The sequence below is a fragment of the Salmo trutta genome, chromosome 9 (assembly GCF_901001165.1).
Source record: "Salmo trutta chromosome 9, fSalTru1.1, whole genome shotgun sequence".
In the NCBI taxonomy this organism is placed as follows: domain Eukaryota; kingdom Metazoa; phylum Chordata; class Actinopteri; order Salmoniformes; family Salmonidae; genus Salmo; species Salmo trutta.
The window spans coordinates 22,109,839-22,124,728 of record NC_042965.1 but is presented as its reverse complement, the minus strand read 5'-3'; the positions used below and the strand labels follow the sequence as shown (position 1 = coordinate 22,124,728).

The window sequence follows — 14,890 nt, the reverse complement described above, 5'->3', positions numbered from 1 at the left end:
TGCAATATGCAGAAATCGCTCTGCCATTTTCTGGTTGCTAAAAATCTAATAGTTTGCCAAATTTTGTGATAAAGAAGCACTCGGGGTGTAGAGAATCATTGTACCATCTAAACCACTGAATATATTTTCAATAACCAAAAATAATGTATCTTCAGCTGTTTGAAGCCGGTGTACAAAACCCGAAAGTTAGACACAAAAATGAAACTTAAGAACAGGAGGCATAGAAATAGTACACACAGAATGGATCTACTGCTTCTCATCCTTGCTTTCAATGCGAATGACAGATCGATAACTCAGATTTCTATGTGAATTTGGTCGGGTTTATCAAAAAGTGAGATATTGCAGCTTTAAGCAGCTTGTTGTGGAGCATGATTCATACGCTATTGATGCATCCATGCGTCACTAACAAAAACATCCCCATCAAAATCCGTCAGTTTAAGCTTTAGATGTTTTGCATGGGCTGCAGCGGTTCCAGGCTGTATCACATCCGGCCGTGATTAGGAGTCCCATAGGGCGGCGCACAATTGGCCAAGCGTCGTCCATGTTTGGCTGGTGTAGGCTGTCATTGAAAATAAGAATTTGTTCTTAACTGACTTGCTTAGTTAAATAAAGGTAAAAAAAAATCTCAAATCAACCCTCCACATCCCCCTGTCGGCCTTCCGTATCTGCGGTGGAAGTTGGCCGAGCTACAGCAGTGTTTGTCAGACCATGAGACATCCCAAAAATCGGTCTTGTAACGAAAACGTCTGACCGGTTTTGCCTACAAACTATTTTGAACAGTAGCGAGCCTCTCACGAACAAGATGTTCTTCATTTTGCTCCATGACCCCCACAAGTATCACTAGTACTCATCTGAAGGTAACCTAAAGAAACGAACGGAAATCTCGAGGTAGTTTTGTGCTAAGAAAAATAAGGGGTAAACCTAAACAATGTTAAAACATTCAAATGTTTGAAATTCTATTTTGGGTTTACTAAATATTTGTGTTACATCAATTCATATTGAATCATATTATCAGTAAATCCAACATTTTTATGGATATTAATTCTGTGTATTTACTTTGTAAATTTCAAACAATTTTTTTTTAAACTCAAAAACATAGGACATTACATCTAATATTAAATGTAGATACAACACTGTTTTTTTTACAGTGTACTTGAGAATAGGATGGCCCCCACCACGTCTAATATGTTCTTAAACCTTCATGATGAACTGATCAAGACAAGCGTGTTTATGGCTTTAAGACCAGTTACTTGTGAACTGCTTTACCATCCTCACCTCAAATCCACATATCTTTTTATAGTATTACTGCACAGATTATGGGGAGTCATCAGTGCCCCTTGTAAAAAGGCCCAGCCGAGCAATTTCCTAGTTGATTGTGTTCAAAGCAACAGGTATAGGGAGGAAATGAACAGAGCAATGACTAGGAATGGGTCAAGACAGGGGTGGGAATGGTGGAAAGAAAAAAGCTGTTTATTTTTGGGGGTGCCAGGAAGCAAGAGTGACAGGAATGGGGGAATATAGACCCCCTAACAAGAGCAGAGTGGCGTTAGTGAAGCTACTGTGTGCACGGCCAGGAGGAGTGGTAAAGTGTCGTTCCACATCTTCACACTCCCCTGCCCTGAAATTACCCCTATCCTCAGTCTCTCTCTTAGCAAAAGGAAAGACACTGCCCTCACATACATTTTTAACCCCTGCACCAACTAAGAGGCAGGTTGCATTCCAAAACTAAGCTGTTCATGTAATTTATGCAAGTACAGACAAAAAAAAGTGTGATCACAGACAAGAGGTCAAATCTGAATTCAAAGCTATCATCAAAGTCGTATTAACTAATAACTAAAGCTCAGTGTTCAGCCCAGATTAATAACCACTGTTGCCTCCATGACAATCCATGCTGATCAATTTAAACAGGCTGATCTGTTGGGGTGACAAAAGTCTGTCATGGTCATTGGGTCCTCCTATGGCAGTGGGCTTTATGGGGCCTGGGGTTGGACCCTTGAGTGTTTGTTCAGACACCACGGCATGGCGAACTGGCCCAGTGGGTTTCCCGTTAGTGCTGCAGTTTCAGGATAGTGACAAGGAGCCAGGTGTCACAGCTTCTCTAGCACGTGTCGATTTTCACACACACACTGAACCCTCATGAACAACCCCCTTCTGTTCCCCACCACACACACAGAACCCTGGTGGTCAGTCCATTGTTCAGATAGTCTAGTGGGCTAATATTGATTCAACACTGTTTATGTATCCTAAATGTTGTTTCCCAATGTCCTATGCATAGCACCCTTACTTTTATTGGTACAGACTCCCACAGAGAGAAAAAATATTGATTGACAGTGCATAGGATGTTGTGCATTATTGAATTCTGACAGAGGAGCAGACCTTGGTTCCTGCTTGGCAAGTAGGGCATCTGGTTGACACGCCTAGTGGCTAGGCAGAATGAAGTGCTAGATTCCAATTTGGGAAATGTCTGCAGGGCCCTCTGGTGTGTCATTCTTGCTTTGTTCTGACTGGACCCGATACCCGACTTACTGCTAAATAACTAGTTTGACAGAGTTTCACAGCCAGGTAATATCACAGTCGGTTAAAGGCTAAATGTCCCAATTTATATTGGGATTTATCAGAATATGTAAGCACCCATTTAACTGAATTCTCTAAATAACAAGGTCATGAATGTATCACCTCTAAAGCATATAATGGATGTTTAAAAAAAAGACTGGAACCTACTTTTAAAATAATCATAGGTCTTGTTGTTCAAGTCCTTCCATTTACAGCCAATATGAATCATAGGCTGCATTTAGACAGGCAGCCCAATTCAGATTTTTTTCCCACTAAATTGGTCTTTTGACCAATCACAGATCTTTTCACATTAGACCTGTTTCAGAGCTGATTTGATTGGTCAAAAGACCAATTAGTGAAAAGAAGATCAGAAATGCACTGCCCGTCTAAAATCAGCCATATAGGCCTACTGCTTATCACGTGCATACAGACAGTGTGCATACAGACAGTGTGCATACAGACAGTGTGCATACAGACAGTGTGCATACAGACAGTGTGCATACAGACAGTGTGCATACAGACAGTGTGCATACAGACAGTGTGGCTTTTGGATGAGAGGAAGGACATTGTGGTGTGTATGGAATACTGCTTTCCAGGCTGTTGGTTCTGGAATGTTATTAGTTGCAGGAGGGAACTTCCTGAAGAATTCCACAGATGTAACTCCTGCAACACTACAAACACAGGACATTTACCGCTTTGCGTCACAGAAGAATGGAAGTGTGCCAGTGGATGTGTAGCCGCGGTGCCGATAGCCTCTGATGGATGTGAACAGAGACATCAAGTTCAAAAATTATCTAATGGCTTCATGTACATTTAAAATGAAATGTTTCAGGAAAAGCTGGAATTGTAATTTAGAACTCATAGTAATGATATCGTCTTTTATTTAACTGTTACATTATATTACCAGTGGAATAACCATTTGTGGGTCATTCATTTTTTCTGTCAGATACCATGGGGAACATGTATTGCAGTCAGCAACCCATTTACCATGAGACTAATGACACTTGCCAGATTACCGAGAGTGCCCGAGGGTTTGACAGAAGCTATCCTGTGATTCTGGAATACACATACCAAATCTATTCACACTGGTTACTTTATAGGAAACAAGTCTACTACGAAATATATGTTTTCTTTGCTTTATTTCTTCTTCTTACATACTATGTGAAAATGTATTTATTTTGTCTCAAAACATAAACAAAGGTGACAAAAACATTCCTTTGTATGACTATCTGTAAAAATGTAAAGTTTTTTGAAGGCAGTATTTGATGATTAGGGTGATTTGAGTGTCAAAATAATTTTAAAGAATGAAAACAATTGTATTGAATCTTTACCTCCACACCACTCCTCTGGGGCAGTCTTTTTCAGTGTTGCTGCTGGGTTCACAAGAGAAAGGCAACAGACTACCTTTGAGCAGTTTTCACAGTAACAACACCACTGATATTGAAAGTTAACACATCAACTAATGGACACATCTGTAAACACATGGTGACAATATTGTAGCGAGTCTGGACAGGGGATTGGCTGGGCCTCTTCTTTAGCATCATGGTAGTAAGTGACGTTGTTTCACATCCCTCTAGAATGCTCATTCCACCACCAGTTAGATGTCCATTTCAAACTGTGCATCATCCCCTTCACAAACAAAAACACGTGTTCATTTATTTCCTACTGACCCTATTTGAAGAGTCTGACAGACAATACTTACCGTAATTTCCGGACTATTAAGCTCACCTGAATATAAGCCGCACCCACTGAATTAAAAAATATATATATTATTTTGAACATAAATAAGCCGCACATGTCTATAAGCCGCAGGTGCTTACCGGTACATTGAAACAAATGAACTTTACACAGGCTTTAACGAAACACGGCTTGTAAAAAAAAAAAAAAAAAAAATAGCAGTAAGCTTTAGTTGTCTTTCTGCACTGAGTCAATTCCTCACGCTGCTGTTTCCAACGTCTTATCATCGACTCATTAAGACCAAGCTCCCGTGCAGCAGCTCTATTTCCTTTTCCAACAGCCAGATCAATCGCCTTCAACTTGAAAGCTGCATCATATGCATTTCTCCGTGTCTTTGCCATGATGAGGGTGACAAAATGACTACCGTAATCAGAATGATGGGAAGTTTGAGAGCGCTCGATTTAATCTAAACAGTAAACAAAAAGGTTGTTTGACCTTAACCCGTTCGGCAATTTCATTGGTCTAATGAAAGCTTCATGCCGCCCAAAAATTCAAAGTGGGTAAAATCCATATATTAGCCGCGTCATTGTTTAAGCCGCGAGGTTCAAAGCGTGGGAAAAAAGTTGCGGCTTATAGTCCGAAATTTACGGTACATAAGGGGCAAATATTGAAACCTGAAAATTATCCAAACATTGAGCTTCCAGTAAATCTGAACATTTTGTCTCATTAAATAACATATTTTCCATAAAACAAATTGATTTCCTATGACTGTTTTCGGGGATGTTTTTTTGTTTTGTTGGCACAGTAATATCTGAGATACGAGTAAATCGTTTTCCTGCCTGACTGGATCACATTCTTACCAGTGCTCTTGTCAGCAGGTGCCGCGATGTTGTTGTTCAGTGGTTCTCCGTTAAGGGCCTTTACATTGATGATGTGTTTTGAGGGTGGGCTAGTGACCCCTGGAATGTCAGGGAGAGAGTACGGGGGAGTCCTGGCCAGCGGGGAAGTGCGGCACTCCAGCAGGAACTGCCGGTCGTAGATAATTCTTGTACCTTAGGTGAAAGAGGAGGGTAGGGGTAGAAATGTTCAATAAATAGTGATGCAAATGTTACGGATCAAACAGGAGCACAACCCTCCATAGCACTCATCCTGTTCCACAGGCCTATTTGGTTGAACCCCCCTGCAGTGAAACCTCACAATCCCTCCATAGCACTCATCCTGTTCCACAGGCCTATTTGGTTGAACCCCCCCTGCAGTGAAACCTCACAACCCTCCATAGCACTCATCCTGTTCCACAGGCCTATTTGGTTGAACTCCCCCTGCAGTGAAACCTCACAACCCTCCATAGCACTCATCCTGTTCCACAGGCCTATTTGGTTGAACTCCCCCTGCAGTGAAACCTCACAATCCCTCCATAGCACTCATCCTGTTCCACAGGCCTATTTGGTTGAACCCCCCCTGCAGTGAAACCTCACAACCCTCCATAGCACTCATCCTGTTCCACAGGCCTATTTGGTTGAACTCCCCCTGCAGTGAAACCTCACAACCCTCCATAGCACTCATCCTGTTCCACAGGCCTATTTGGTTGAACCCCCCTGCAGTGAAACCTCACAATCCCTCCATAGCACTCATCCTGTTCCACAGGCCTATTTGGTTGAACCCCCCTGCAGTGAAACCTCACAATCCCTCCATAGCACTCATCCTGTTCCACAGGCCTATTTGGTTGAACCCCCCCTGCAGTGAAACCTCACAATCCCTCCATAGCACTCATCCTGTTCCACAGGCCTATTTGGTTGAACCCCCCCTGCAGTGAAACCTCACAACCCTCCATAGCACTCATCCTGTTCCACAGGCCTATTTGGTTGAACTCCCCCTGCAGTGAAACCTCACAATCCCTCCATAGCACTCATCCTGTTCCACAGGCCTATTTGGTTGAACCCCCCCTGCAGTGAAACCTCACAACCCTCCATAGCACTCATCCTGTTCCACAGGCCTATTTGGTTGAACTCCCCCTGCAGTGAAACCTCACAATCCCTCCATAGCACTCATCCTGTTCCACAGGCCTATTTGGTTGAACCCCCCCTGCAGTGAAACCTCACAACCCTCCATAGCACTCATCCTGTTCCACAGGCCTATTTGGTTGAACTCCCCCTGCAGTGAAACCTCACAACCCTCCATAGCACTCATCCTGTTCCACAGGCCTATTTGGTTGAACCCCCCCTGCAGTGAAACCTCACAACCCTCCATAGCACTCATCCTGTTCCACAGGCCTATTTGGTTGAACTCCCCCTGCAGTGAAACCTCACAACCCTCCATAGCACTCATCCTGTTCCACAGGCCTATTTGGTTGAACTCCCCCTGCAGTGAAACCTCACACACTCTTTCATACTTTTCACAACAAGTGTTTGGATATTTTGGAACACTGAGAACGTGTGAAGTGAAAGCCCTACATAAATAATGATAATAATAAATATAATACATGTATGTACTTTTAATGACAAAATAATCTCCAAGTGCATAAATCAACATACTGCCCCAATGATTTGATATGCATGTTTATGGCTCAAAAAAACGAATGGCACCAACAAATGGATCAAATTGCAGGGATTGCATAAATTCTTAAAATATATATGGTGCAAAATGGTTCTGTTTGTACTGTCCTCTGTGCTGTTCTGTCCACAGGGTAGTCAGTCATTGATATCTGCTCACCAAAGGGTGGTTCAAGGCAAGCTAGCCTACATATAATCGGCCAGCTGCGTTCTGTGCCAGAATTTCCCACATCACTGATGAGTGGCCTAAAAGGACAAACCTCAGCAAAAAGGCAGAGGAGTAACCCGTGGGAGCCCTCCGTGCATTACCCCTCCTGTTAACCTTGGACTAATATTACAGCAGGAAACTGAGCTCTGTGCGTCCCAAATGGCATCCTATTCCCTATATATGGGCCCTGGTCAAAAGTTGTGCACTCTATAGGGAATTAGAGGTGGGAATTGCAAGGGACCTCAGGATACGATATTACAATACTTAGGTGCCGATTCCTAATTTATTTCAACCATTTGATGTACTAAGTGCCTTATTGAAGAGCGATGTAAAATAATCCACTGGGGCTCACACACTTGATCCCCTTTTGCTGCAGCTTTCTGCCCCACTTATTGCAGAATCATTAACCTATAGTTTTAACTTGACAATTGTTTCTGGGGTTATCCGTAAGATCTGGAAAACAGCACAAGTCTTCCCCCTACACAAAGGCGGAGATCCTTCTGAATTGGATAACTACCGTCCAATTTCCAGGCCATCTTGCCTTGACAAAGTCCCTGGCCAACTCTCAGCCTAGAACGGTTTTAACTTCTCATTCTGTTTTTAATGAGCACCCATCTGGTTTTAGACTTGGACATAGCACTGTTTCAGTGGCTACAATTATCTGAGATGTGCTATGTTGTTTAGATCATAAAAAAAAGTCATTGCGCTGCCTTATTTATTGACTTGTCAAAGGCGTTTGACACAGTTGACCATTTCTTATTTGTTCAAAGGTTGTCTGAAATAGTTCTTGAACCAATTGCAAGTTGCCTATCTAACGGTATCAAATGTACTTTCTTCAATATTCCGAAAGGTGTGCCGCATGGGTCGATTTTGGGCCCTGTTCTCTTCGCTATTTATATAAATAATATTTGTCTGTTAAAACCTGTAACATTCATCTCTACACTGATCATACAGTTATTTACTCCTGTGCCCTCAGTACAGCAGGCCATTCATGATCTTCAACTTTGTTGACTCAATTCAAAAATTGCTTACTGATCTTTAACTAGTGCTAAATGCTAATAAAACCAAATGTTTTTTGTTCTCTCGGTCTCGTAATATTGACCGCGAGGACCTGCATATTTGTACATTAATTAAAGGGAGCCTAAATTGAGCAAGTTCCCCAATCAAAATACTTGGGTATTTTGATTGACAATAAGCGCTCTTAAAACACACATTGAAAAACAGACAAAAAAAAAAGCAGAGAAATAAGATTGGTTTCTTTTCTAGTAATAAATCCTGCCTCACTTTGGAAAGTAGGAGGAAGATTGTTCATGCAACGCTTCTCCAGTACTTGATTATGGTGATATAGTCTACATACATGCGGCAGCCCCTGTTTTAAAACCTTTAGACTCAGTCTATCACTCGGCACTGTGATTTATCACTGGGGACAATTTTCATACACATCAGTGCATTTTGTATAGTTCTGTTGGCTAGGAGTCTGACTACCAGAAGGGCTCAGCATTGCCTACTTTTTGTATTTAAAAACGGTTCTTCAGAATCCCCCACTACCTCGGCTCACGTATTAATTGAAGATCCAGCAACTTTCAGACCCGCTCTCTGGACTGTCTGGTTCTGGAGGACCCATGGGTCTCCACTGAGCTGGGGATTTGAGTCGCTGGTCTCCATTGGACAGTTTAGAGCCATTTTGAGGGAGATAATATATGATAGTTGTGTTTGTTTTGATTCATCTTGTTGTATTGAATTGTGCGTTCATGTTCACAAGGCTCCCTTGAGAATGAGACCCTGGTCTCAATGGTGATCCGTCTAAATAAAAGTAAAACAAATTCATAATTTTATATATGCGATTCTCACAATTCTATATGTAATGCGATACTGTGATTTTATTGCGATTCGATGTTCCAAACAAATTGCTCACCATGTCTGCTGCAGAGGGACAAGAGACAGCCATGAGAAAACAAGTGTTCATCAGTCATTGAAATAAAAGTCCTGAAAACAAATTGGCTCCCTTTTTGGATAACAAGCTTTGAAGGAAAAATACTGTGGTTTTGGTCCAGGTACAGTCAACTAGTGCAAAAAATAATATTGCGGTATTGTCAAAACGATACATTGTCAAAAATAATATCCCAATATGTAACTGTATTTATTTTTTTCCTCATCACTATAGGGAATAGGGTGCCATTTGGGACACTCACTGGGAGTTAACCAGCTCACCATGACATCACCACTTGTCAAGAAACAAATGTCACTATAATTCAGGAAATTAGTAGGAACATTTTTATCCATCATATCTTGCTTGTTATTGCATATTTTACATATCATTCAATGCATTTAAAATGCTAAATGCTTTGAAAGTTCTAGGAAACTATAAGGGTCTCATTTGTTAATAGCATCTAGTGACAGAGGGTTCATGCAAAACGGCTGCTGCTGAAAGATAAACTGCAACATGATCTGGCAGGTCCTGCTAGTGCGTTAATCTCTGAATCACTGTTGAACGCCGCCACCAACACTTCAGCTGTGACCAAGTGAAGAGGGAGGAAGTGAAAGGCCTTGTGTGGAAACATTTAGTGCTTTCCTGGATCCTTGGAATGTCCCTACCCTAAACCATAGCCGTTTGAAAATGTCAATTTCAATAGGGTTACAGAGTTGTCACAAGGATTCTGTTTAGACTTTTCCGTGTGGAAATTCTTTAAAAAAACATGACAGCCTACATATTCATAATTCAATTCACAATGGCATGCAATCATGCAACAAATATGTTCTCTGGGACTACTTAAAATGTCAGATACTTTTACTTTGCAATGCACTCTAGTCTCTACCTGCTTGCTATTCCTGCTTCACAAGATATGAAAGGACTCCTGTCAGTTGTTGCACAGATGTAACCACACATGCATGTGCATATAACAAGTGGGGCGGCAGGCAAGCCTAGTGGTTAGAGCGTTGGGCCAGTAACCGAAAGGTTGCTGGATCGAATCCCATGCTGACAAGGGAAAAATCAGTCGTTCTACCCCTGAACAAAGCAGTTAGCCTCCTGGGAACAGTGGGTTGTCATTGTAAATAAGAATTTGTTCTTGCCCGACAAAAGTTGATGTTGGGCATCTACTGTTTTGTGTTTTTACTAACGACATACCTAGCCTTAAGTAAAGCCTGTGTCCATGTCTGCAAATGATTCAACATTATACACACCAGCAAACACAGATAATGAAATAATTGCAACCCTAAACAAAGAGTTGTTCAGTTTTAGAATGGGTGACTAGTCCTAAACATCTCCCAAACAACAACCATTGTATTTGGTGCAAAGCATTCCTTAAGTTCTAGACAGACCTCAGCTTAATGTGATAATAAATAAATGTGGCCGTTGAGCAAGATGAGTAGACTAAACTACTTGGTGTTACCTTAGACTGTAAACTGTCTTGGTCAAAGCATAATGGTTCAATTACAACTCAATGGTTGTAAAGATGGAGAGAGGTCTGTCCGTGATAAAGAGATGCAGGCTCTAGTTCTATCTTATCTTTATTATTGCCCAGTCATATGGTCAGGTGCTGCAAAGAACGACCTAAGAAAGCTGCAGCTGGTCCAGAACAGAGCATCCAGTCTTGCTCGTCACTGTAATCAGAGGGCTAATAGCAATACTATGCATGCCAGCCTCTCTTGGCTATAAGTTGAGGAGAGACTGACTGCATCGCTTCTTGTTTTTATAAGAAACATTAATATGTTGAAAATTCTCCCAAAAATGAACTTACTCCACTAGGGGTCTTTTCACAGCCCCCAGGTCCAGAACAACTTCAGGTAAAGTACTTTTTAGAGCCATGATTGCATGGAACTTCCATCTCAGACAGCCCAAGTGAACACCAAACATGGTTTTAAAAAACAAATAAAGTAACGCCTATCTGACTTCATTACACTTGTATGTAAATGTTAACTGGTATGTATAAGTTATGTATGTAGTGTTCGGTCAGCACATTATCTGTTTTTAAACGTATACATCTATGTTCTTATCTATTATTGTTAAGTTATATGTGGACCCAATAAAGAATTGCTGTGGCTTTTGCAACAGCTAATGGGGATCCTAATAAAAGCCCCAAATCCTTGAACGCATGAAATGTTGCAGACACCTGTTATAAAACAGAATATGAATTGAACCTATATAGTGCACACCTAAACTCTGATCTTGGACAAAGCTGACAAGTCCATGTTGTCAATTAGGTCTAATTAGAGGTAATCATTATAGGTAATCATACCCATATCCCTGCCCTGTCTGTTTTCATTTAACTTCATTAAAAATGGGAAAACGTGTGATTTCCATTGCATAATCACATTGGTAATTTGCTGGGACGGCATGTAGCCTAGTGGTTAGAGCGTTGGACTAGTAACCAAAAGGTTGCAAGATCGAATTCCTGAGCTGACAAGGTATAAAATCTGTCGTTCTGCCCCTGAACAAGGCACTGTTCCTAGGCCGTCATTGAAAATAAGAATTTGTTCTTAACTGACATGCCTAGTTAAATAAAGGTTAAAAAAACTCAATCTATTGTTAACATGCTATAAACCAGGGGTTCAAATAATCAAAGCTTGAATCATCTGCCTAGTGTTGCAAGATCTTGGGCAGAAACCAAAGCGGGGCCCCGGGCCCGAGTTTGGGAAACCCTGCTGTAACCTACAGGCATTAGCTGTAACTACTACCAAACGAACTAGTTAGCTAACATTTGTGTAGCTAAATAAGCCAAGTGACGATCTCTCATAGCCATGTTGTAGTTGTCTAGAAGTTACCACTACTACCAATTATTAGCTGAGACAGCCGATTGAAGCGAGATTCCTACTGATATCAAGTCACACCAGCTCGTACATGATGATGATCGTGGTGGTGTACGAAAAGTTACACTAACGCTGTTAGTTAACAAGCTGATGCAAACAATGGCACGCTATCAAAAACAAAACAAAGTCACTGGGGAAGACATGAGCATGTTGCAGGCTGAAGTTAAAGCGTTTGTCAGTGTACAATACTGCACCGCAAACATTTTGCTAGAGACATTTGACTGCTAGCCTTGTCCTTTGTCTAGAGTTCTATAAAGGCTAGCTACTGTTACCTCCAGGAGTTATGATGAACGGAGTTCCTCCGGGGGTTGTGGAGTAGTCGTGGGGCATGTGCGCCGCGTCGTTTATAGTCACCCATCTGGTCGGAATGGACTTGCTAGTAGCGCTTTTCTGACAGCCCGAAGACATTTTCAAAACACAGGGCCGTTTTCTAATATCTACAAATTAAACAACGTAATGATCCAGGACATTACACTGTGGTTTTCTCAGTTCTTTGCTTTGGTTCAATTGCAAACTAGCTACTTTCATAAAATAATAAGTACAAATGATGTTAACTAGTCACACATTCCTACACGCAATCCTATAGCAGAGGCGAGGTTCTTTATTAAAGGACTTTAGCACACGTTCTTCCAAACTCACCCTCAGCACTCACTCATTGATATTATATCGCCCCCCACTGTTGGATGGTGTTGCTTCTTAGATACAATATATCGACAAATGTCCAAATTGGAAAAAAGCGAGTGAGCCAAACTGATTTAGGCATCAATCAATTCAGTGTAATAATATGATACTGTTAATCAGTGTGTCTGTGTTCTTGAAAATGCTAGAAACATTATAGTCATATGATGATGGATGCAATGCACGTGACCTATTCAATATCCTAAGCTATAACTGACATAATAAAACTTTCATAATAATACAACCAATTTCTCACTGCCAGATCTGCTCTCTACCATATCCTACTGTGAAAGAATACCCCAACTGTGAAAACTTTACAGCCATTGAAAAAAAACAAGCTCTAGGCCTATAGGCCTACTAATCTCATACAAACTCACACACACACAGGGACATTTCATTTCTTTATTAATTTTGTAAATGATTTGAGCTGGTGTACAGGGTAAATTATCTATAGATGTCATCGGATTTCATTTGATTAAAAGGATTGTACATTTATATATGTTTTCCGTATTTGACCTCTTCATAACAATAAAAAAAAGCAAACAAAACAAGTTAAAATAGCCACAAGACCCCTATTTTTCCCAGGTTTCAGGCATTACCCATAACTCAACAGTCTCTTGGTAGCTATGATGCCAAAAGTACATCCATAACATTACTATAATCCTGTTGACAAGGGTGCATAGCATTCTAAGTAAATATATATTTTCATATATTATATATATATTCATTTATATTAAAACATTTGCTGTGCATGTGCGCAGTTGCATTCCTAAGTTTTGAGTAATATGCTATTGCGTTAATAATGTCTTCAATACATTCTAAAGGAGTATATGTGTTCTCTAGTTTTTGCAACAGTTAATATTTTTTGCATGAACTTGGTTTATGTCGTCACCTCCATAGTCCTTCAGTTCATGATATTTTCACTATAACTTTGAATAAGTCTAAAGTCCTATCCACTCCTCCCTCTCATTGATTCCTCCGCTCAACCTGTCACTGTGTGGAAGGAAGCCTTAGAACTGGCTCAATCTCTTTTTGGTTTTAGGGAGCAGGGATGGAATGGGGGTGGGCGGTGTTGAGGACAAATGCTTGCCATCTAAAAAAACCTAGCAAATGAAGCCACCATGTATTCTCAGAGAGTTGTCTAACTAACGCTCTTCCCCCATAGATCCACATAGCCCAGTCTGCTTTCCCTGTCGACCCCGTCGACCCCCCCGCAGAGGGAGGGATAGATTCTCAAAGCAAAATCCTGAGCTGAAGATCTGTTCTCTTTCTCTTGCTCATTCTCATGTTCTGATTATGCATGGATGGGTATTGACTTGTGAATATGTATGCATATATAAGAGTGTTCAGTTTTATACAGTTTCTTTGATAAACAACAACAGATCCTGAGTTCCGTAGATAGACTCAAACGGCCTGACATCTAGCCTTCCTACTCAACTAACATCTACAGAGCAACACCTTACATTCATTATCTGTGGCTACAGAGGCGGATAAAGCATGGACCTGGAGATCCATTTACATGTATAGGTATTATTATTGCAGAGTGTTGATTCATATACTCACTGGAGTGTTTGTGACACATTTTCCTTTGATATGAGAAATGTAATGTATTAGATCAGTTACAGTACAATGCCAAGATGATCTATACATCTAATATGATGTAGGATGGTATAATGTACTGAGGTAACATTACTGTGACCATGTTTTGTATGAATTAGGTTAGGGACTGGAGAGTCTCTGTTATGTCCACCAGTAGTGTCATATCACCTTCACACCCATGCTGATTTACCTCCCTCAACCCTGCACTGTCATTTGTCAAAACTAAATGCTGTTATACTGTGTCAGTCTCAATTGTACTTACAATCAGAGGACTCATCACATGCACTCACACACTCACCATTCAAATGTTTCCTTAAAGTAAAATATGAATGTCATTAAGGCTTAAATCAACAATGAGTGGACACTTTTAGCTGTTTTTCAGTGTTGCTACATTCCCTTGATGAGTTTGAAAATGAGACATTTGACAGCTTGCATAAAACTCAGGGAATGGCTGGTATGAAGATTCCTTGCCGCCCCCCCCCCCAACCTACAAACACACACAATCACACACAAGAAACCAAACACGGTTGGGACTGGGAGAAAAACATTTGGATTAAGAGAACTCTCAAACAACCCTAACCAGTTACTCAGTCCACTAACTTGTCTCCTTGGTCTACTTTACACAACCAAAACTCTTTATGTTCCATGCAGGTCAAGTGGATAGCAAGTGGGTTACTCGGGTTCTGGCATCGCTCCTGATCAGACAGTACATCTAAGGTCAAAGTAGTGAGGGATCAGGGGGATCATAGTGCACACACACACACACACTTACTCCTTCAACCAAAGTTATTGCTGTCCTTTAAACGAACATCCAACA

General features: G+C 41.0%; 1 protein-coding gene across 1 annotated transcript; it reads right to left on the bottom strand.

Moving 5' to 3' along the window:
* Nucleotides 1-1,449: 1,449 nt before the first annotated feature.
* Nucleotides 1,450-12,485, bottom strand: LOC115200186 (eukaryotic translation initiation factor 4E-binding protein 2). Its single transcript, XM_029763019.1, has 3 exons — nucleotides 12,069-12,485; nucleotides 5,091-5,282; nucleotides 1,450-4,182 (listed from the first exon to the last, which is right to left on the bottom strand). Exons 1-3 carry the CDS (start codon nucleotides 12,202-12,204, stop codon nucleotides 4,151-4,153), a joined length of 360 nt encoding a protein of 119 aa, XP_029618879.1. The 5' UTR covers nucleotides 12,205-12,485; the 3' UTR covers nucleotides 1,450-4,150.
* Between the last annotated feature and the right edge of the window lie 2,405 nt (nucleotides 12,486-14,890).

Excerpts from the sequence above, each read along its gene's own strand:
- LOC115200186 (XM_029763019.1), bottom strand. The coding sequence starts at position 12,204 with ATGTCTTCGGGCTGTCAGAAAAGCGCTACTAGCAAGTCCATTCCGACC. Across the intron at positions 5,283-12,068 it reads GTTCATCATAACTCCTGGAG|GTACAAGAATTATCTACGAC; the intron begins GTAACAGTAGCT and ends CTTTCACCTAAG. Across the intron at positions 4,183-5,090 it reads ACCTGCTGACAAGAGCACTG|GGGATGATGCACAGTTTGAA; the intron begins GTAAGAATGTGA and ends TTGTTTGTGAAG.